A 24,299-nucleotide genomic window follows, 5' to 3' on the forward strand; every position below is an offset into this window, starting at 1 on the left:
AGTAGGATTTCACTTTCAACGAGTTTCAGCATAATCTGTGTTCAGAAAGTGAAAGTAGAGGTAACAGGAAGGAGAAAAAAGTAAAATTAGGACTCCACTAACCTCAGGATTCAGATTGCTAACCAGCAGAACAGAGTTCCCTGCCCCAGTGAGGCCGGGAATGGCAATCCGTCCTGCTGCAGCCGCTGCAGCTGCTGCTGATGGGATAGCCAAAGGAGCTAGTGCTCCATGAACATTGGGAACTGACAAGCCTGGAAATTAAAGAATATTAACCAGTAAAGAAATTAACAGCACGTACTCTAGTGTATTTGCTGCACCAGAAGGGAGAACATGGCACCTTCTGCAACATGCAAGTAACCATTCAAAACACAGTGACTACGTACTAACAGCAACAGAAGCCTCCAATTCTGGTGCTGCAGGAAATGGTGTCATTCCTAATAGTAATTGCTCTTGTGGTGCCTGGTGTTTAACAGATGCCTCAGCACGATCTTGTTGACTACAATATTTTTCGCATTTCACAAGAAGCGGAATCAGCACAAAGCCTCAGCTTTGCTGGTGCAGGAAAGGCATCACAAACGGTGCAATTGTAAGGGTCTTTCCAACCAGTGCATGCCAAAAATGCTTCAGTCTTTAACCATGCATATAATATTATATGCTACCATCAGCTAATTTCTCATGAACGGAGAAACATTAAAGTTTCATTTACAGGCATTTCTACATTGCTCACAATAACATCCGGCACCTCACTGTATTAAGAGTTCTTTCCTTTGGAGAGCTAAAGTTCTGGAAACCATTAGTAATGAATTAAATGAAATTACTTAAAGTGACGTTGTTTATTTCCTCAAGAGGACAAAATATTAAAAATATCAGTGGTTAAACAATTTGTTTTGTACTTGTTTCTTATTAGCCAGGAAATTCCATCAAGTTACAGGGAAGTCAACATTGTTTTTCATAGCATACCAAGTTTGGCCTAGCACCTAAAGCTTAAGTGTTTCATCTCAGACACTTGGCTACTCATGTACATAGTTATATTGTTACCTGCAACATGAGCTGTAAACCTCCGTGCAATATAGTAGCACAAGCAATTAGCTTGATGCTTAAATGCAGGTGTAAAAGTGAGCTCCTAACCTCAGCAACCACGTGAAGTGCTGAATACAAAATAATATCCTCCCCTGAGTTTCTCAATAATTTTAAATTCTGCCTTTATGAACTCTCACATTCAGGTTTTCTTCTCTCCATGTGAATATAGCTGAGGCAGAGTAGCTACAGCTACACTCACATTCCTAGTTGAGATTACGTACTGAAACACCATTCACTCACATGCCAAATGCCAGCACTTCAGATTCCCATGACTAGCCCCCCCATCACTACTCAGCTCTAAAACATCAAGATGCTTTAGCAACAACCAGAGAACCTATAGAAAATTCCAACTTACGAAGTACAGTACCTGCAGCCTGAGGAATTGCAAAGGTAGGAGGAAAGCCAGCCCCCGCATATGGAGAGGCAGAGATTATTCCTGGAGCACCTGGGAAAGACATACACATTATACATAGAGGGCCAACAGCAATTAAACTCTAGACTGAGCTGTAACGTCTCTGTAAGTCCTTCAACAAAGATTTAGCTGGAAGCTAAACCATAACCACTAAGTAAAAAATGTCTCAAACAATACTGAATGTCTTCAAGAAATGACAAGAATACTTCTCCAACTCCACTGGTCTGGCAGCTAGCAGAAGTTACCTGTTGGCCTCAACACAAGCTAGCAGGTCCCATAATTGTTTAAACACAGTAGTTTTCAAAGTATGGGTTACAGCACCCCAAATTATTGCTGTCTGTATTGTAGTCAGAACAGCAGATGGCACTAGAAGCCCAGACAGCTGGTAACATGTTAAAACAGTCCTCACGAATAAAAAATAGCATTCAAAGCAGCAATGTGCACCCACAACCATACGTACATGCTAGTATTTTGCACTAGTCAGATTCAGTGATTCCAAAATTTCTCAATCACACTATATTATAAAATTATACGTGGCCAAATATACTAGGCTTACATCCCCTTCTTTTCCCCAACTGACAGAAGTATCAGTTACATTTGTCCTACTCCCACTCTAAGAATTCTCACCAAAAGCAGCTGCCATGGTCTGATCGAGAGAGGGCTGGTTATCCCCAGAAGGTAGGTCTGGCCGTGTGTAATCTCTGCTTTTATCATTATTGTATTTTACATTGAGACTTGTGAGCTTTGAGAAATCTATGCGCAGTGTACAACAGGCATTGTAGATGTTCTGTCCATCCAGCGACTGCAAGGAAATAAATCAGTTTTTAAATCTGAGATGTATTTATGTTATACATCATAGTAACAGATCTCTGAAGAGAGGTGGTGTTCCATCATTCCAAGGTAGTGCTGTACCCAAGGACAGGCAGGCATCTTGCTTTGCATGGAGTTAGCATCACACCAGTCTATTCCCTTCAGTATTCACCCAAGTTACACCATACTGGCCTTGGTGGTGAATTTCCCTCCCACCTGCACATGCAATCTGCCAGTAGGGTAATGCTCACGTAAGCCTAATATGCCCAGGTACATTTGTTTTAGATTAACAAAAACAAGCTTAGAATTTTGAATAATTCAGGTGTTTAGCACTGCAAACATATTACTCACCAGTTTGGCATGCTGAGCACTCATTGGGTCAGCATATTGTAACAGAGCCTGAAATTGGTTGTTCTTTGTGAATGTGATGATTTTCAAGACTGTACCAAATTTGGAAAAAATCTGCAAGATAATATTTGCATGCATCGTTACCTCATTTCCATTAATAGAGCTTCATATTTCACCTCCATTATTGAAAGCAGAAATGGTAAGTTATCCCATCACCCTGTTAGCTTTCCGACTCAAAAACGTAAGGTTTTAAACTGCATCAAGCATTGTTTATCTTACATCATAGCATCTGACTAGAAAAAGTGACATTATCACTGAATTGCATCCTTAATGAAGCTTTCAGTTTGTCATGAAATCTTACACAGGAGGATTCATACACACCTTCATAAACTGGAACACTTTCCAGAATTTTAGGGATTCTTAAATGCAGTCAAGCTTGCATTTTGAACATGAAGATTAAGTTAAGCAACCATAGTGGGCAGCAGGAATAAACTTTCCAAATAGGCTACTGCCTAAATGATTTGTATATACTGCATTTGTTTCCCTCTACCTCCCACAACGATGCTTAGCAACTACTTCCACAAAACCAGAGCTAGAATATGACTAGAATATGAAGAGCAGTTTTGAAGAGGTAAATATTGGTCTTTTCTACTGTTACCAGGTTGCAGTGCAACTAAAATGGGCCAGCAAATCTCTGGAAATTAAAATCTGGCCAGATTGGGACCAAAAATAGATGAACCTCATTGTATGCGTCAGGGTGTCTAGAAAGTAGAAATCTAACAGCTATGCTCAAAGCTGCTCTTCCCAGAGCTTGCTTTACGGATAAAAACACATGCTGTTAGAACACCAGCACTTAGAATACAATAATTCCATATTTGGTGCTACCCTTTCCTCCAGGACACTCTTCAAGAAGCATTGGCGTGTTTTACCTGATGCAGAACATCTAGAGTGACAGGATAGAAGAGATTCTCAACAATGATCCTCAGGACAGGGCTCTGGCCAGCCATTGCCATTCCTGCATCAACAGCTGCAGCAGAGGCTGACAGCGCCAGGTTTCCCGACTGAACAGAATTCACTGCTTGCAGAGCTGCTTGGGCACGCTGCAGAACCAAACATCCTGTTAGACTGACATTCCTGCTTGCAAAAACACACATTCAGCTTTTCTTGAGATCCCCAACTGCATAGTATAGAAGAGCAGAAACCCAGGTAGCAATTTACTGTTCCTAAGGCTGTGGATACAATGATTTCAGCACATTTTAAACACGGGCAATAGGACGCCACCCCATCAATAACAGCAAAGCAAGAATACAACCTATGCAAAGCATGAAGTACTTATGCTACTGCTAAAATATTGCTCAGCACATACCAATGGAGCAAGATTATTCCAGTGTTTAGGAGAGGTAGAACTAGGCTCTTCTGGAATGAACCACCATCTCCAGAATACTACAGAAGCTGACTAAAACTAAAAGATTTATGCACAGCTGCTACAGGGATGCAGAAGTGGAAATGGACTTGCAGGTTCCTGTGAGCATACCCTTCTGCGTACAACACCGCGCTCACTTGTGCACCAAATTCTAGTTAGATGAACCAAGCAGTGGTGTTCCATCTGCACAGCATTAGAGGCTCTGATCCTGATGTAAATCAGACTGAAAAGTGAGAGGAGGCAAACTGGGTGTATTGGGCAGCCAACCCTGATAAGGAGGCACAAGTAACTTGAACTTATTTCCAGTGTTCCTGTCCTGAAACATTGCCAAGAGCAGCTGAGACAAAAGAAGTGAGCTTTTTATGCCATGCAGAGCACATCTGCACATAACACTTTGTCAGGACTATCTAGAGTTTAAGAACCACTGTATTCAAGTTCTGCCTGCCTGAAAGATAGCACTTGTCAGTAGCAAATACTCTATGACAGGTACAAGTTGTGCCCCATTATAGCTTCTTTTTATATAAAACTTTCAAGTATTAGAAGCATTTTTAAAGCACCAGAAATTAATCATGTCTGTATGCATTCAGTTACTGTTTCTAATTGAAGAATGCTAAACACTTCCTCATGATCTCATATTTCCTATGCATGTTCTTCCCAACATCAAGGCAGTTTTAGCAGCTCATTTAACAGTCTGCTGGGACTTTGGACAAAAGCTGTTATTGGAGACCTTATTCCATGAACTACAAGCTTGTGGTAGAAGTCAAAGTAGCAAATGAAAAACTACTAGCGAGGGGAAAAAGGCAATCAAAAGCACCCATGCTGAAAGCAGTCTATTAGAACCTAGATGAGAAGCATTTATATCCACACTTTCACAGGAAATCAGCATGCTTTTTAATACTTTCATAGTTAAACCAAGTTTCTTGAAACCAGCAGAAAAATCATCAGCTGAGAACTGTCTGCCCCTCCCACCAGCACAAGGTAAAGAAGAACTAACTGCTTGGTTTGGAGAGTTGTCTGTCTTCAGCTCCTTGTGGTTGGAGAACTGGATATAGATGGGCTGGCTTCGAAGGACTGGAGTGACTGTGGTGTAGTAGTTTACCATGGTGTTGGCTGCCTCCTCTGTATTCATTTCTATGAAAGCCTGAACAGAAAGCCAAATCAATCAATTCAACATCTTTCTAAAGCAGCTCACACTAGGAGACAACGTAACACTCAGCGATAGCACATGGTTGATAAATTCAGGAGGAACTTGCAGTTGAAACAAAAAGCATTGATTTCCACACATTCACACACCAGACTGACATTAATGTAAGGTTTCAGTGGCCCTAAGATCTTTACACTACCCTTAGTTAACTGGCAACCACGGAAACATCTGCAGGAACACCAGAACAGAGCAATAACCCAGACTCTGAGCACTTACACATTACTTTAAGCAACTTTCCGTACTTCTCTGCAGAGCTGTAAGCCTACTCATTGTTCCACACCTTTATGGTCTCCTCTACTTCAGAACAAGAATGCAAGGGATCGTAGCGAGTCATTACATTAAGTACTTACATATAATCATACCACGCAACATATCAGAGGCGCATTTTCATAATAAGATTAAAGACGTAGTATTTTAAGTGATGATTAAAGTTGGCTTGCTTTTTTACTCCTTAATTTGTGAGACGATTTTAGTTACCAAACTAGTGCACACCTTCTGCATTACCCAAGAGTGTTTCAGCTTTGCCTGGTTCATTTTCTGTACCTGTAAAGGTGTCCTTAATATGCAAAGTCACACTGGTGGTTACTCAACTACCAAGCTAACTTGAGTGAAAGAGGCCGACTCACAGCACTGCTGTCCAAGTCGTTTACCTGGTCTGTAATTTAAAACCAAGCATAATGCTAATTATAAATGACAACCAGTAATTACGGACTTGCTCCATGCAGTCTGAAAATAGTATTTTCTACAGCTCATGGGACAATCGTGGAGAAGTAAAACAGCATGCAGAAGTTATTGACTCCTAATGCACCACCGTTGTTCAAGCAACTTAGATCTGGTTTACTGATGACAGAATCTTTGACAACATGACAAGTCTTTGACAATCTCCGCTTTCAGTTAGGAACAGTACCTGATTTTTTCCTTTCAGCATTAGAAGATTGGTGACCTTGCCAAAAGGTAAGCCCAAAGAAATGACCTCTGCCTCCGTAACGTCACTGGGCAGTTTACGGACGTGGATTACTCGGGACGGGACCCCAGCACTTCTACTGTCACCTTTGAATTTTTTGCTGTCGTTTCCATTAGCTGTAAAAAAAAAAAAAAAAAAAGTCACTGCTTAGAAGAGCAAGTTCCTTGCAACATACACGTACCTACCACTTCTGACATATGGTGCTCCCCCCTCAGTTACTGCTGTTACAGAGAAATTCCATGGTCTAACTTACCCAGAGTCTGAATACACATGGTTTTACTCATTTTTCAAATTACACGAATGCGAGTGACGTAGCTGAATGCCAGTGCAATGGAATCAACTCTCCAGTGGCCATTTTACAGCCTGTTTACAGTACATACACAACCCCACCCACAACTCTATTCCATGTAGGTCTGAGCCATTAATTTTAGACTGCTGCTTTGTTCCTTTTCACTTTGACATATTCTTAGCAACGAAGCACTTTGAAAGGGACTTCTTAGATCAAGTGACACTAAAACAAACAATACGACTCAAATGTAACTTTAGATCAGCTGGATTATACATACAGCAAAGACTACCAGCAGCACAATACCAGACATTAGCTGATACAGTCTGGCAGGGAAGCTACAGGCAAAACAGTAAGGGCCTCAGAGGCATTTCATGGCACTGGCAAGCACAGAAGGCAAAGTTCTGGACTCAGCACCTAAGAATTCTGTCTTGCAAGGGATTACTAACCTCTAGATGGTGTAAGACTCCTAAATAACAACAAATTGATATACACAGACAAAACAATCCTACATTAAATTAACCCGTGCTTTGAGTCTACAGCAAAACCTGCACATTCTAATGCTGTAAAAATCATTTCAGCAACTGTCCTGCAACAATTTTTCAGTCTGCAAACCTTAAAAGTACAGGGCGGAGACTTACTATTCAGCACCATCTTACAACACGCTCAATAAGTATTAAAAATAGAGATTTAAAAATTAAAGTCAAAACAGACCTCATAGTACAGTATTTTTCATGTTACTCTTTTCTTATGGGCAATATTACCTGCAGAAGAAGAGTTGCTGCTCATGATAAAGGGTCCGTTAGTAACACAAGTAGAGAAAAGCTCGTCAGATCCCCGCTGGAAAAGAAAAGAAGAAAGGTAAACTGACAGCATCTTTACTAAATCCTATTCAGGTATTCTGAAAGCAGAAAAACAATTGAGATTAAGTTGTAGAGAAGCTGAACAGAAGTGAAAATATACTGACAGTCAGCCTCATTGTCATCATAAATTAAACATAAGTAAGATCCAATTTAGTAACTGAGTAGCACAACCCAACAGCTAAGCACTGGGAGTCTCAAGGAGCTGAGGCATTGCTAAGTTGTTTGAAGCCACTGAATCAAGCGTCATGCACTGACATTCACATTTTTTCCTTAAGAAAAAAGGACCTGACTACTGCTGTCAGATGACATTTTCGTTCTTTTAAGTTAAGCTAGAACGCTGTAGCTGATCTGAAACAGCAGAACAGGTAGGTCTCACCTCCTCATCAATTCCTAATGCCGTTCACTACGGTGAGAGCAGCCATTTTACTGGGGGTTACCAAGATCACAGAAGTCTTGAGCAAAAGACAAGTTACAATGCATTTGGTCAAAGATGCCATTTTCCAGCAACTGTGAGACAACGCAACTTGGAGATGCTGAGAATTGAAAGAAATGCAACTCTTCCCCTTCCTCCCCCCAGAAAATGGGGGGGGAAAAAAATCAAGAAAGTAAAGCTCCCAGGAAAGATCTACTTTTATTATTTATAGGAGTAGGAACACAATAGTTTGCACTCTTCTAGGACAACAGTAAAAGCCTCAGTAAGCACACTCCAGTCAGAGGACACAGACAAGCATTCTGAAGTGGAGAAACCTGAGTATCACAGGTACAAAATCTGTGGTCACATCCTTAATTTTGTACTAGGAGCTTATTGCTAAAGTCGTGGCTGCTTGCAGAACGAGATGCTCAGAGCACGCCAACATCTTTGATTTTTTTTCCATCCTGCAGTGTCATACATTTTGACTATGGAAGAACAAAATGTTTGATCAAAAGCTAGAACAAACTGCTCCTACTGGAATTACACTGCCCAAACTGATACCAGAATTCACAGAAATGCATTTATTCTGGGCCTTTTAGTAGCTGGAGGCATGGTCTAATTCCTTCTATTGGCATACGGTCAGGGAAGTGCAGGAGCTTAGCATTTCCCTTCACTCCCTGAAAATAATGCTAACCAACCTCGAGCAGATCACTGTAAGACATTTCAATTCACTGCAGCGTTCCCTGCACTGACCACGACACCGTGCTAACCTAAGGAGGAAGTATGAAAAAAGCATTACTAAGGCAAGAAGCAAACACTACAACAAATTACTTCTTAGCACGATCTATGCTTACACAAACGCCACTTAAAATCAGTAAGAATTTCAAACAAGCTACAGAGAAGACCTCAAAGCTCACTGCAAGCAGCAAGCAAACTCAGTAACAGAAATCCAGCTCCAGAAGCACTTTCTCGTAGCTTCCAAAATGATTTTTACAGTGTCACACCAGAAGACCTCTACCAGCAGAAAAAAACAACCAAGCTCATCCCTCTGCTAACTCCAGGCACCTGGATAGAAACATGCCCTGCTGCACACCGCGGCCACCAGAAACCCTATCGCCCCCCGAGCCCCGTATCTGGTGGCCCTGCAGTAACAGTATCTGCGAGATAACAAAGGCTCTGCTGCCGCTCCAGCAAACAGGTTGGGAAAGTAGGTCACAGAGGAGCCCCAGAACAGCGAGTTACAGACAGAGGGGTTTGGGTGGCGGTTTTGCTTTTTTTTTTTTTCCCCTTTTCTTCTTCAAATCTTGAATTTCTCGTCTGACAACTCGCTGCTGCCTCTTCAAAGACGAGCTCGAGGACTTTGATGTACTGAGGAGGGGAAATTAGGCAGGGTTCCAACACCGTGCTCGGTGCTCTACTGCTGGTCACCTGCCCCCACTGCCCAGGCCCTCCAAAGGCAGCACCCACCCAGCAGTGTCTCCCTCTCACAAAGTGCTAATTAGCAATAGGCCTTTTAACAGCTGCTCTAATTAGCACTGGGATTCCTGAGTCCAAGCAAGAGGCAAGCTAGTCTGGGAGGCTATTATACTGCGAGCCCATCCTTTTGATGACAAATTAACGCGTAATCCCAAGGCAAAGGAATCCACCAGCCTGCTGCAAGCCCTCGTGCGCCCCAGCCAGCCGACTTCCCGCGGCTGGGATGCGACCAGCAGCTATTTCCAAGAGCCGCCCAGCAGCAAGCAAACCTCCCCGTGCAGGCCGTGTTTATTGGCCTAATGAAACCGCTTGCATCAGGCCCTAATGGGCCTTCAGCTCCCAAAGAGTTCTTCAGGCACTCGTAAAGCTCAGGACGGACCCAGCTGCAGCACTCCCAGCATGAAGCAAGGCGTCTGTGCGAGCACACGGCCAGCCCCTCGCTCCCGCGAAGTGCTACGAGCAGCCACGTATCTGGTGCTTGTGGAGGCACCGCTAGGAAACTGCAGCCTAAAAACAAATGTTTGTGTGACTGGGGAAAGAACACAAGTTCCCTGAATTCAACTTTCCTAATGGCTTGTTTGGAATAAACGTTTTCCTGCATATTTACAGATCTACTCGCAGCACTCTGAGTGCTCACTGCTGCTCGTTTCCACGTCAGTGTTTCTTTAATGAAAGAGCATTTCAAATCCACTCCCCTCTTATCTTGGAGACAGTCTCTGCTGCCCGCTGTGACCAGAGCCAGGAGGCAGAGGGGGATGATTGTTCGACATCAAAAGCAGCAGCAGGCAATTTGTAAGCTTCCCAGCTGGAAGTACGTGCAAACAGAGGGGGACGACCAAAGCAGTTGGACAGCCACGACTCCGAGGCCTTTCCTCTACACAAGGGAACTTCAGACCCCGCACAGCACCGTGCGCTTGGACCGACGCCGCTCCAGAGCCCTCAGAACCCCTTTTCCAGTACACGCCCAGGAGGTGCAGGCTCGGGTTAGGGGCCAGCAGCACAGCCACAGGGCAGGCAGTGCAGGCAAGCTCTCCTCACCAGCAGCAAACTGCCCCAGCTGCTGCTTTCCCCAGCGGCCGTCTCGCTGCTCGTCAGGGCTCACCTCCTAACTGCAAGGAACGTCCAGCGATGGTTGCTTTCTGGAAGGACCTAACCCAAGGTAAACTGGGCACAGCCACTCTTAGCCTGCACGCCCTGCCATGAGCTGTGGGAGGGATCCTTCAGAGCTGCAGTGATCACCAAGAGCTCTTCCCAGACTGCAGTGCCTTTTCTTCAAAACCATGTCACAAATAAATTACACTGCTCCACACAAAGCAACCTACTTCAGTAGGCCCAGAAGAAACAAACCAAGCCTGGCTGCCTCAAAGATTTCGCTTTAAATGTGAGCTGCTCACCACCAACAAAAACGGGTGTTGGGTATTTGGGGCTTTATTGGAGGAGCCCTACAAGGGGTATGGATTCTGAAGCATTATGATATTATTTGGTTATCTTTTAAATGTAAAACCAGGGTGGGAAGGAAGGAAGAGGCAGGATCACCCTGCAGCACTCCTCCACCTTTGTTCTCCCCATGCCCCAGGGAGGCCCGGCCGTGCCGCACGCAGAGACACGGCTCTCCCATCTCCCATCATGAGGCCAGCAGCCCTGCTCGCAGCAGACACCAATGTCTGTGGGCAGTTCTGCTCAGGCAGTTCTATTGCAGCGGTGTTTTTATGAAGAGATCGCCACCAACAGCAGCACGCTGACAGTAACACCGCCCTCCAGACCCCTCCATCTGAGCTAACAAATCTCTTCCCACTTACAGGAAATACACCATTTTTAAAGCGGCATCGCCAAATCTTACCTAGTCCAGGGTACGGCTGCTTCTGCCCCCAAAATCACCGCGTGGACACGTTGCTGACAGGTAACACGCCGCCCGGGAGCGTTTCTATGACAGCAGCCTCCTTTTGTCTGCAACACTCACGGCTACAAAGGGCCTGTTGCTCAAGCTGCATTAATTTAATAACACACTCATGCTCCGTGCAGGGCTGCTATCAATACTTGAGTTCCCTTCCCTAACTCAGGAAAATCTGCCAGGCAGAATCCCAACATCCCATATTTTCTGAAGTTACGTCCTCAGCTATCCCCCAAGCTCTGTTGTCTCTGCTTTAAAAGGAAGTTTTAACAAACAAGTAAGAATTTTGAACCAGTCTAGGCTTTCCCAGCTTAAAAAGCAATCGTTAATTCATTCAATTACAAACTGCCTCTTTTTCACTAGGGTATTACCTAAACTTAACCGCAGTGGGGAGTTAAGAAAGCCAGAAATTATCTCAGCTTCCACCAGCACACCTTGAGGTACTGCTGAAGTTCTCAGCTGCCCTATGTACCTCGTTATCCACCTCAAACCCAGACACTCCTTTTAAATGGATTACAATAAACCCACCACATCCTGCCTATGCTGAAGGCTGGAAACATACACAAAGTAAAGGAGCACCAAAATAGGAGTGTACAGACAAACAGGTGACACTACTACACGCTAACGGCTGCGAAGGTTATGGGCAGAAAGCAGAATGTATGGCAAAAATGGCAAGAATAGACAAAAAGTATGGCAAGATGGGCATGCAGGAAGGGAAAGCAATGCCGACTGAAGGCCAGCTCAAACTCCAGGCCTGCCAAACCAGAGGCCTACAGAAGAAACTTTATCCCTGGCCCACTGAGCACATCCTGCACAGCCGCAGTGCTCTGCCTTGGCTAGGGAACTGACACCACGGGATGGCTTCAGCAGGCGGAGGAGAGCAGCACCCCTCCACGGGAAGGAAGGGGGATTTAACACAAGCTGTAAGCTGCCGTGCCTTCACAAAAAGCAAGGCAGTAACAGTTCCACCTGGACACACCCCCAAAAAATAAACTGAAGATCTGTGCTGCTCAGAGTCCTCGGTCTGCTCCTCCAGGAGTTCCCCTTTCAGATTAACGCCCCCTGCCCAGTCTTGTGACTGCCTGGCCAGAGCCTGCGAGCTTCATCCCTCTGCTCTACCTCCCCTGCATCTGCAAAAAGGTTCTGGACCCAGTAAGAGACTCCCCATAGTTTTACACAACTACACACAGATCACTGAGAAGCTTACACAACCCCCCCTGCTCTGATAAGAGCGGAGAATTGTCAGAGCACAAAGAACTGAGCATACCCGAAGCATGCTTCAAGGGCTCCACGCAACGTCAGGCCCCGAGGAGTTGAAGAATGTGCGCTTCCAAACCCCGATTCCCTCCTTCTTTGCAAAGAAACTGGTCAGAAATCCAGTCTGATGACATCACTCACACCCATTGTGCTGCATTCCAGCATTTTCTGTTGAGATTCGAGAGCTAGGAACAGGACTAAATTTAACCTACTAGGAAGAATGATGCCAGTTTTCTTCATCTTCCATGGAAGACACTGCCAGCAAGGTTCGCTTGCATCCCTCCCACACGCTCCTTTTTCCTCTCCTGCCTCAAGGATTCTGTAGTCACTTAAAGGTGCAGCAGTGTAAAAAAACATTAGCAGACAGTCCTTTTGTGACAACACCTCCAAAGAACACGCGATAAAAGCATATCCTTCAATCCCAGGAAAGTTTGAAAGCTGAGATTAACACAAAATAACTTCAAGAGCCTGAAGTGGCTGCTGAGTGAGGCAGGGCGCTGCTGCCCCCAGGCAGACATCAGGAGCTCTGGTGTTCATCCCTCCTCCATGCCCATTTGAGGGACGTGCAATCTTTCATCTGATCAGGCCCAAAAGCAGGAGTTGAGGACAAATTCAGCCCCCCAGATGGCTCATGGCTGGTTTTTATGCACCAGTTCAAATGCAGACACCCCCTCTACCGTTTATGGACACACAAAGCTTCCCGGGGAGGTTCAGACTGTGCACACCTCTCAGCACCTTGAGGTAGGGCTGCCGGTCAGAGCGCTGCAAGGAACCCTGCTCCTCAGGAAGCTGCTCTCCTACAGCACGCAGTGCCCCGACAGCCGGTGCGGCCTCCATCGGCCCGTGCAGGTTGGAGCCTGAGCCACCAGGAAGGGAGGCATCAAAGCTGCTGCTCACACAACCTGGGGGATTTCGCAAGGGGATTGCGCCGCGCTCAGCTCAGGCTGCCCGTGGAGCCGGATCCCCGGCCCCTCCCTGCCTCGCTCAGCCCCAGCTGCTATGGAGACACCCTGCGAAACAAACCTGCCCTTTGAGCAAATAAAAGGTGGGGCCATGTTAAATAGCCCCAAATTCCTAAACCCTACTGAAGTAATGCAGTCATTCTTGCTCTGTAGGATAGCACACACCCAGGCTTTATGATACACCGTTCCCAAGTTGAAGCTTAACTAGCAGTCAGCCCCGAGCTCTTAAAATCATCGCAGTGGAGCTGGCTGGCTCTCGATAAAGCTTGATGCAAACACTATCAGAAAGAAACGCTGCTGCATGAGTCACTCTGAAACAAATGGAGCCTATGGAAATGCCGTGACCAAATCCAGAAAACAGCAAATCGACCGTGCGGGTTTCGGAGGAACTCCACGCTAATTCAATCCCACCTACAGCAGGGTTGTGTAACAGCCAGGACCTGCTTTAACAGAAACCAAGCAATTACACTGAGATGAGCAAGACGCGCATGCTGAACTCAGCACAGCGCTCGTCAAGGCTTCACATGAAGCTTGAAGGACGGCTGCACCAGCATGGCACCGAGTTTCAAGTTCACACTCACTCCTCCTTGCTAGTGAGATGGCAAGTGTGTGGTTTGACAAGCACTGCAGAGTGACCAGCGTCCACCCCTGCACTTGGGACTTTTACTTCCTGCTTTTGGTCTCACATTTGTGAAATACTTCGCTACCTGTGATGATTTGAAAAAGAGGGGGCAAAATAGGCTTAAGATTAAAATACCGAGCATTTTCTACAGCCATTTTATCAACAGATTGCTCTCTAGGAAGTCTCACACAATTTCATCTGCACCAGGAATCACAGCTTGTTTCCCTTCCAAATGCATGTAATTTCAGCTAGCTTCCACATCAAATGTTTTAGATTTGTTGCAGAGAAACTGCTTTAAGCAGCTCTAATAGCTGCCTCTGGTCGCCATCCCCCCTACCAATAGCTTACAGCTCCATTAAACAAAGAACTGGGAGTTTCCCCCAGCTACCTGAGGGCTTCCCCCGTCCCCCTGCAAGGACAGCTGGCTACAAACCGAGGGCAGGTGCCTGAGCCCTGCACGCAGCAGCTCAGCCAGGTTAGGTGCAGCAGCCTCCCCAGCACAAGCAGCAGCCGTGTGCTCGCTGCACGCATGTGGCTCACATGTGTGATCACGCCTGCTGCAGGACGACCACAAGAGCCAGCTTGTTGCAGCCTCCAACCGAAGCCATAGGAGGGGACTGGAATTTCCTCACAACATTCTTGGCCTGCTGCCTGAAGCCATAATTACTGTTCCCATGGCAAAGATCCTGGCTTGACCACAAATCACTCCTGTGCAGGCAGCCTGTATCACACTCTAGCAAACCCCGTTTTAAAAATTAACTTCTCAAATGCCACAGACGTGCACTGTACTTTTCTGGAAGCGTCACCCTTCGGAGAGAGCTCAGCTTAACCGAGACACTACCGCATTGTTCAGCGCCTAAACTCTTCAGCAACCATTTTTAATTGCCCAAGTGCAACTTCACTTAAAGACCGATGATATATCCCAGCCCATACTCTAGTAAAGTCACCCAGCTCAGACAGTGCACGGGTCAGACCTTTGAGCCCAAATCCAGTCCCTCCATCTGAAGGCCACGCTTCCTTTCCAGATATTAACGAAATTATGGGCAGGAACAAGTCAAGTCAGTCAAGTCATGTGTTTCTGATCTGCAGGACATTCCAGAAAGCTGTGTATCGAGGGTCCTGTAGCAGAACTGCAATGAGCTTCCTAAACAGATTCACGCACTTTAAGCTGAGGAGCCTGAGGACTAGGTTAGACGTGAAGCCCAGGAACAGCCACAATTCCCTCCCTGCTGAACACGAGCCCAGGCAGCACAGTGCAGTGCTCAAGCAGAAAGCCAGGAGGAAAACACCCAGGGACTTCAGTTACAGAGCCTAAACATAACAAAGGCCTCCAAACAATGAGTAAGCATGTGGGAGTACCCATAATACATACCTTAAGGATGGGAGAAAAGTCTAAAAGGCACCAGACCCTGCCTTTTAAAACAAAAAAGTAGAGCAAACCGATACATGTTTTCACAAAGTCTTCAATTTCAAAGTTAGACTGTAGCAAGCCGGAATGCTTTACAGCAGGAAGACGACCAAGAGGCCACCGTAAATCATCTCTGACAATTGGCTCAGCAGTGGTTTAAGTTACAGGCACTTTTCCTACTGGCCTGAGTATTCTCCAACCTCGGGACACTCCAGGCACAGTAAGAACATCTAAAAAGGTGCCTGGTGCTCTCGCATCAACGTGCTGCTGGAAGCAAACCACGAGAGGACACAGCTTCGGGGGACTACGGTCTCCTAGTACTTGAAGCTGCACAGAACACTGTTCCTACCCTCTGTGTACATACAGAGTAAGAATGGGCAAGTTTACACCTCAGACCAAGTTTTCCAGCGGAAATTTTCACGTCCAGCCCAGGAGCTGAGCCAGCAGGCTCTCCTGTGAGCAACGCTTTGGATGGATACTAACAAACCAGGTACATCCCGTCTGAACACCACTTCTGTGTACATGTTTTATAAAGTCAGCAGATCACAAAGCTGCAATTACACAGCATTATAACTTATCAAGCAATTATGAGGAACATCTGCTTCTGAATGGGGGGGGGGGTCGGTTAATCCTTGAAGCAATTTCAGCCATGCCCCAGGGATCAGAAGAATGCCACTGGAAGAACAGAGCTCTACCACCGTAGTTATTTTAGCAGAGACAACGCTGGAATGCGTCTGTGATGTTACAGAAACCTCCTGCAGGCTCTCCAAACTGCTGCCTAACCAAAGGAAGGTAGAGCGAAATGGAAGCAACACACCAACAGCAGTATTTCAGAAGAGCCGTAGCCAGTGAGGTTTTACACTCACCACCGAGAGGTTTTTAACAAGGAACCAAAAACCAGCTCGGCGACGCTTCCTGCAGCCCGCACCTCCCTCCACGTGAGTCCTGCGCCCAGAGGCTCTCTAACAGCGCAGGAGCACAGGGCAGGCAGGGGAGGCAGGGGAGAAGCCCTCCCTTGGCTCCCCGCTGTGCACAGCCAGGACTCCAGCCTAAGGCAGCACCCGTGGAGCACGTTACAGCTTATTGCAGAACCACCTCCACCACACGAGCTACACTGACACGGCCAATGCCTTGCTTAAGCACTCAGATAACATGGCTCCATCAAACACGCTGTAAAACTTACCTTTATCAAGACGAGTCACCTTGTCTTTTCCTTCTGCCACCCTACGTTTTGATTCAATTTTCTCACAGCCTGCCTCCAGAGCTTCATTGTCAGCCCAAGCTTCTCTCACCACTTTCTACCCCCAGCACAAGAGCTGTTACAGCTCTGTCCTGCGCGAGGAGTGAAAGCGCCAGCACAGGATTCCTCCCAGCCCTCATTTCAGACATCTGACTGTGCTGTGCTGGGACTGCGACGGCCCCGCAGATGGGAGTGATGAGGCATGCAATACCACATCCTGCAGCTTCTCTAGATTCACTGAGAGGACTACAATTACAGCTTCAGAAGCTTCCTGGTCAAGTTTGGTTATATAAAACCACTTCTTAAAGCTGCAGAAACTGGAGATTACACAACATTCAAACCGATTTAGGGGACTTTTACCTAGATCGATCAGTTTACAGGAAAAGGCGTCAAACTGCCCTACAGCAGTCCAGGTAGGACTTACTCCACCTTTCAACTGGCTGTGAACTATTAACCAACCTGAGGGTCCCACCAAGCTTCTCCTCCTCCCTCGATGGCCCACTGAGCTCCTTGCAGCAGATGGTGTTCTCAGCCAGAGCCAGACACCATCATGTCACTACAATTAATTCAAATTCAGGTTATCACACCAGGAAAAGTTAGCATAGCCCTTCCCCTACACGTGCTGAGTAGATCTCCTTTGTGTTCAGTGGATCACTAACAAACAGGCCTGTGCTCTCAGCAGTCACATCGAGCTCCCTGCTTCCAATGTAGCAGCTCCTTGCTAAGAGCAGTTGTCTGCAGTGCTTCTGCTTCGCTGGCAGACCTAACAGAGCTCCCACCGCCCCAGCTCCCTCAGGTGAGTCCTGTATCACACACTGCCTCACCTCGCCAGCCTGTTCAAGCTGCCCCACACATCCCTGTTTCTTCCTTAACAACGAGACGCTAACACAGAATTCAGGCCACTTAGGAAGCTCTAAGAACACTACTTGGAGGCCAGCGTTCACACAGACTGATACAAGCTCGCAGTGATCCCGATCCCAGAGCATTAGCTACGATGTTCACTCCATGTCCACCACAGGAAATGAAAAGCCTGTAACAGAGGAGGGAGTGCCAGTCTGTCCCGCACACTCCAGCTCACCATTCCCCAGGAATGTGCCTTCCTCCCGAACACAACGGCTATCGCCACCCGCACAGATAAGGAGGCTCCTGTCAGCACTTTGAGTTTCAGGGCTAGGCCTGCACTTTCAAAACCTGAGACCAGAAGGGTAAAGGTCATATTTACTGTACTCACAGGAGATAAAAATCAACAGCCAAAACACTCCTTTTTTTGTGGTAGACGGATTTTTGACATGTAACTGAACAGGAATTCACATGAACAGAGGAAATGGAGTTCACGAGAGAAGGGACCAGTTTCTCCATTGAGAACCGTTGTCTGGCACACAAATAACGAGCACGGCTTGACATTTTAGCAGGGGAAAGGGCTTTCTAAATTCAATAATGTTCTTATAGGACAGTTGATAATCAATGTCCAAACACCAAGAGCTAAGTGCTGAGCCACAATAAAAGTTTTAAATGCACATGAAACTGAATTACCTTCTGGTTAAAACCAATTTACATGGTACCAGAAATAACCCTTTAAACCTGAAGATCGACATTTGGTGAGGCTAAAACTAGGTCAGATGCTGAGCAGTGTAAAAAGAGAGAAAAAGTGAGAAGTGCCTACCTTTGTACCAACTGTTATATCTTGGACAATGCTGTAGAAAAAAGAAAGAAAAGGATTAAAAAGTTAGATAGGTTTGCCACAAATATCCAGCATAGTTTACAGTAGTAAGAAAAAAGCAAGTCAAAGTGCACAGTTGTCTTTGCAGGTGAGCCAAGGACAGTTTATACAAAGAAAAATTATTAGATGGTGATGGTGGAGACCCAAGACCCAGCAGTCCGAGAAAAACGCAGCTCTTCCCCTGCCTAGCGTGGAGCTCACTCCTCCTTCAAGGGTACCTCAGGGGCCAGAACCAAAAACCCACACAGTGAAGTCCAGCACCCTCCGCAGGAACGGGATGCGAGGAGGAATCACATCTTTGACTAAGTCAAGGGCAAAAGTGGCAAGAGCCAACTCCACCACCAACAGTCCCCTCACAGCTCCTCAAGACCTATCCAACGGAGTCACCTCCACTGGGCTGGGAAGGGCCCCTCCAGCTGCGGAGACGTTCCCCGAGCAGCAGCAGGGCCCTCGGACGCCCACAGCCCGGCGGCACCACACACCAGACGGAGCCGGGGCCGTTCCCTCGGCAGGCGCCCGTGCCAGCGCCCCGGAGCCAGCCCCGCGCCAGGCTGGCGGAGGGCAGCGAGGAGCAGCCCAGGGGCCCGGGCAACTCCCAGCCGAGGGAGCGCTGGTGCACGGCATTCCCCTCCCGAGCAGTTTCTGCTCAAGAAATACTCCTTTTCCTTAACAGACCTGCAGGAAAAGGCAATTAACCCGTACCACGTGTGTGCAGACCTCTCACAATGAGAATTGCTGCCGAAGTGCCCACCGTGAGCAGTAGCAGTGCTGGCTGCTCCTCCAGCAGCTCGCACCAGCTCTCAGCAGCAGTGCCCAGTTCACACCACTCGCCTACCAGAGCGGCTTCTGTCACCGAGGGAAGCAGCACGAGCTGCCTGCAGCCCGGCATATCGCACCGGGTAATATCCCAGAGCATTGCAGTGCCTACGTGTTATTTTTTGTGGCAGGACTCGAGGCAGGCAAAGGATATCAGTTACACCCCTGCATTGAGGATTTTTCTAATCCATTCCATGGTAAAGCAGCAATATGACACTGGCGAGTGGAGACGATAACTTTGGGTTGACACACGCAGCACTGCCTGTCCCAACTCGCTCCTGACAGTCACAGCTCCAGAGGAAGGGACGCAGAGCTGGCTGGCCAGCAGGCCTGCAGCAGCTTCAGGGAAACAGAAGACAAGCAGAACACAGCGCAGTCACTCCTAAAACGCCAGGAAACCTGAAGCATTCAGGGCGGTTCTACAGTTTGAGTGATTTAGCACCGAGCAGTTCTTCTTTCCCTACCCTCCTCCTGCAGCACTTCTTCATTTTTCAGGGAAGTGAGCACTGCTCCTTCCCTCCACGCCACCCGCCTTTCGCTATGCCCGAGCACGAGCAGGAGCCAGCTCAGCTCCTCGCACTTCCTCTCCTGCCCCAGCCTGCCATGTCATCACAGCCGGAGCTCCAGCCTCATCCCATGGCCGCTGCTGGGCGGCTCCACCACGGTCACGCTTTTTTCCCCCCTCTCTAAGGGGCTGCTCCCAGCCCCTGCGTGGGAATGCCGGCCTTGCCGCCCCCCCTGCCCAGCAGGACAGATGGGTTTCGCTGCACTCGGAGGGCCAGCAGCACCGAGCTAATTAAACCCATCTGTACGTATCGGCCTAAAGAATCGTAACCGTCCTCTAGGAGTTACTGAATACTTCGTGAGCACGCATTTCTTCGGATAAAACACACACATTCACCCCGGGATTTTCGCAGCCTTCACAAACATTTCCAGCAAAGCGCGGTACGAGCAGGGAATCTCTGAGGTCTCCAAACCTCTCGGACTTACCCCCGAGCAGTTTCTCTTACTTCCTGTTCCTCCTGCGGGCCTCACAGGCAGGAAATGTTTTACATAAAGTAGCCTTCACAGGGAATAGTCTTTAAAATTATCCAGCAGGAAGAGCTTTTATTTGCCAAGAACTATTGAGTCCTGGAATACTCTTGTTGTAACCCATCTGATAACAAACGCCACACGAAACTAGCAGTATTGAAGTATTTTTATTAAAGAAATGGGATATTCTTCCCGTTTACTTCTCCCACAGCTTATCACATCTCAAAGCTGCATTCTCGTCTTGTGTCAACCTTAATATGGGATTAATGTTTTTATGTTTTCTAGAAGAGTCGGCAATAAAGCCTTCCACAGAAGTTATTTTACACAGAACGAGATGATTCCTGCACAGTAAGGATCGAAATTCAGCAGCACCAGTGAAACCTCGAGGTCACTTTCCAAAGCAGCCTTTCCCAAATTAACTCCTTGCATGTTTTAAAGCAGCTTATTCAATAGTGATCAATCACCTCAAAAGTGTAACTACACATCAGTTTAGGTAGCAGAAGTAAAACAGAAGGAACACAGAGCCAGAGAGGTGTCACACCGCCAGCTCACAAAACCCAAAACCTCTTTCAAAACAGCTTTTGAAATTTCAGCAGGGGTCAGCTTTCACGGGGTAAGCAGATCACACACCAAGATCTTTAAAAACTAATGAATAATTAAGCATCGCATTATACTCAAACTTCAACAATGAAGTAGGAACTTCTTCACCAGGCACAATAAACCAGCTTTCCCAGGACCCAGGATGAACACAGCCGACAGAAGCTGATTTTTAACACTAAAACATGTGATCTCACATGCTGAGTTTTTTAAACACCATTCAGCATGCCAAACAACTTGGAAAAAGGAACACAAACGGCATCCTGGGCTGCAACTACATTCATTTTAAGAGGTCTAGACTTTTAGGATGAGAACACCCCAGACAAGGCTCTGGCAGTGCTAAAAACCAGACAGGGCTGTGCCTCATCCCCGGCACTGCAGCGTCAAAGCAGGGGGAGAGGAGGCACCGAGCTGGGCTCCCCCGGCTGTGGGGAAACAAGCTCCTTACGGGGAGGCCTTTACAGAGGTATTTTAGGCACGGACACGGCGCTCTGGAAGAGAAAGGAGCCCGCTCGCTAGGAAAACGCCCAGCGAAGCAGACGGGGGGCACGGAGCCCTGACGGAGCTGCCCCCGGGGGAGTTTTAAAGCGCTTCCGAAGCGGGGCAGCGACGAGGAGCGGGGGGGGGAACCGCGGCTGCCCCGGGACCCGCCCCGAGCCGGGCACAACTTCCACGGGGCCCGGGCCCGGCTCAGCCCCACGGGGAGCGGCCTCACCCCCACCCCCCCCCCCTTCCACCGCCGCCTCCCCGCTTGCGAAAGCGCCGCACAATGGGCGCGGGGCTCGGCCGCGCCCCCGCCCCCCCCACACCCAAAACCGAGCCCCCCCGGGGGGGGTCCCGGGACACCGGGGGGCACCCGGCCAAGCGCACGGAGCCGCCCCCCCCCCCCCGCACCCGCCCACGCTCCGGGAGGGTTCAGGCGGCCCCCGGGGGGGCGAGCGCGGCGTGAGGGGGGGGGCCGTGAAGGGGGGGGGTGCTGTGAGGGGGGGCCCCGCCCGCCCCAGGACCCGCGCCTCAGCGCCGGGGCGGCGGCCGCGGAGCAGACACCGAGGCCGCCCCCGCACCCCCCGGGCACCTCCTCCCCCTGCGGCGAGCACGGCCCCGGGGGCAGCCTCCGGGGAGCCCCCCGCCGGTAACCGCCCGCCCCCCGTTCCCTGGGTACCCCCCCCTCCCCCCCAGCGGCGGGGGCGGCCGCGCCCCGGGCGCCCCCCCTGAGGTACCGCCCAGACCCCGGGTCCCGAGCCCCGGCCGCGGCCCCCCCCCCCGGTCCCGCGGAGCCCCTCAGGGGCCGGCGGCGCTCCCCCGCAGGCCCTGGGTGCGGCCTCGGGCGCGGCGGGGCCCGTTCTGGCGGGGACTCACCCGTCCATTGCACACGGAGGAGACCCGCAGGGAACGGAGCGGAGGCGCCGGAATAGCAGGAACGGACCCGACGGCTCCGTGTTATAGACTCACAAAATGGCGGCGCCGCCCGGCCCGCCTCGCCCGCGCCGCCGCGCCATTGGCTGTCGGCGGTGTCACCTTGACGGCAGGGGTGGGGAGGGCCCGCCCCCGGGGGTGGGAACCCCGGAGGCTCTCCCCGAGCCTATTGGCTGAGGGCGGGGAGAGGGGCGGGGCGACGCGCCGGTGTGCGGCGCGATTGGGTGGGCGCCGGGACGCGGCTGGGAGGAGCCATCTTGAGAGCGGGAAGGATGCCGAAATGCCACACCGGTCCGCCATCTTGATTGGGGGCAGGGCATGGGAGAACGGCGGTGGCAGCCATCTTGAGTACGGGCAAGGGCGCCAACGTGCACATTGTGTCGTCATCCGCGGCACGGCCCGGGGCCGCGGTGGCCGCCATGTTGGTTGCGGGCAAGGAAGCCGCGCGCCGCTGCCCGCCGCCATTTCGAATAAGGGAGCCCGGGCTCCTCGACGAAATTCGGGGAATAATTGAGCGCTGCCGGTCTGGGATTGTTCACGGACCTGGACAGCGCTTGAAAGCTTTACTTAAAACATAAAGCAGATTCTGTTTGCAGTTAATGTTCTAAGGATAAAGATTATGCAGTGAGCGGCGAGGAGCCGTGAGGTAAGCCCCCACCTGCCCGCCCTGCTCAGGCGCCACCAGCGCATTTCTCCTCAGCCCCAGTTCTCGCAGTTTGTGGATAAAAGCAGCTCTTTTCCTACTCAGGTAGAGCCCAGTGGTTAATTAGATAAGCGTGTTTCACGCTTACTGCCTGTAATTGTCTGTGGGCCTTACTTCCCCAGAGGTTCAGGTGAAATCCATGGGTTTTCTCTCCTGGGGGATTTTCAAGCCCCGAATTAAAATCATGTGTTGGGCCATCTAGGGTAAATTTAATGGGCTTATGTGTATTAGATACTTTCTGTGCACCCTTAACAATAATTTTCCAACTCATTCCTGTGCCCCGAGATGAAGATTCTTAAAATAAATCAAAGAAACCAACGCGTCCCCCTGGCGCTGTCCGGGAGCTGACGCTGCATGCGATAGATTTACTTTGTTCCTGGCCCCGAACAGGCCCCGGAGCCCCAGGATCCTGCTGGAGGCCGAGCAGATCCCGGATCAGCCCCACACATCCAGCAGGAGCGGCCGGTCCTTCCCCACTCCCTCCTCTTGGTAAAGCTGTTTGCTCCCCCAGATGAAATGCTGCGTGGCGCTGTTTAAATATAGGCAATATTTGCTCACTGGGAATTCTACCAGCATTATTTATTTTCCTTGCCTCGCTTGTCATAAACCTACCCGTTGACTGCAGCACCAGAATTAATTGTGCCAGGCCTCCCTACGAGTCCCCTGTGCAGCGCTGAATCAAATATCAAACGTTCAGTCCACATTGATCTCGGATTCATTAGCGGCAATCCTGTTGTGAGAGTCTCTAGGCAACATAATACTGGTCTTACTGCAGAAAGGATCCTTGGTTCCTCACCAGCACACCCACTTCTGACATTTTTTGTGAAAACGTTTGTGTGCTTCTGCCAGTCTGCCTCTGATGGAAGCGGCTGGGCCGTGCCAGCAGTGGTGTCCTTGTGAAGGGTTAGGGAAGGATTCAGAAGTGCAGATTGAACTTGGAGTCCTGGCCTTGGGCAGTGTTCCTGCTCAGTGTCAGGTAACGCTGACAGGTACAGACATGCCTTTTATATTCCCAGTTCTTTCTGAAGCATATACTAAACATCAATATAGCAAAAAAAGCTTTTAAAAACGTGAAACCAGCTATAATTTTCTCTCAGACATGTTACTGTGTTGGTTCCTATGGCCAAAGACCTTATCTTCTCAGAGTGGGGCGGTGGTCAGATAGTTTGGATGTCAGCCTGCTGCACTGCTCTTGTCACTGTGACATGCAAAAGCTTCCAAAAAGCTTGGGTTTCACCAAGAGCTGGTAGCTGCTGACTCCCGTATCTTCGCTTTATTGGGCTCCTGGCCATTTGGCCCTCACTCAGTGCAGTGGTGAAGTTTAAACTGGAGAAAAGGAACGTTCTTCCCTGGCACT

The 24,299-nt window shown here is 48.8% G+C and overlaps 1 protein-coding gene across 3 annotated transcripts in view; it reads right to left on the bottom strand.

Annotated features, from left to right (window-relative positions):
• The window catches only part of PTBP1 (polypyrimidine tract binding protein 1), a 29,926-nt gene extending 7,632 nt beyond the window's left edge, over positions 1–22,294 (bottom strand). The window contains exons 1-10 of one of the 3 annotated variants that reach the window (XM_084302702.1): positions 22,183–22,248; positions 18,322–18,352; positions 7,292–7,367; positions 6,185–6,357; positions 5,068–5,214; positions 3,580–3,750; positions 2,654–2,764; positions 2,120–2,294; positions 1,448–1,525; positions 103–251 (exon numbers count right to left, since the gene is read on the bottom strand). In XM_084302702.1, coding sequence (XP_084158828.1) covers positions 103–251; positions 1,448–1,525; positions 2,120–2,294; positions 2,654–2,764; positions 3,580–3,750; positions 5,068–5,214; positions 6,185–6,357; positions 7,292–7,367; positions 18,322–18,352; positions 22,183–22,190 — 1,119 coding nt within the window. In that variant the 5' untranslated portion in view covers positions 22,191–22,248. Of the gene's footprint in view, positions 1–102; positions 252–1,435; positions 1,526–2,119; positions 2,295–2,653; positions 2,765–3,579; positions 3,751–5,067; positions 5,215–6,184; positions 6,358–7,291; positions 7,368–18,321; positions 18,353–22,182 lie in introns of all 3 variants that reach the window. The other 2 variants (XM_084302701.1, XM_084302703.1) reach the window with 2 other exon arrangements.
• Positions 22,295–24,299: the final 2,005 nt, after the last annotated feature.

This window comes from Netta rufina (genome assembly GCF_964035555.1).
Source record: "Netta rufina genome assembly, chromosome: 28".
NCBI lineage: Eukaryota > Metazoa > Chordata > Aves > Anseriformes > Anatidae > Netta > Netta rufina.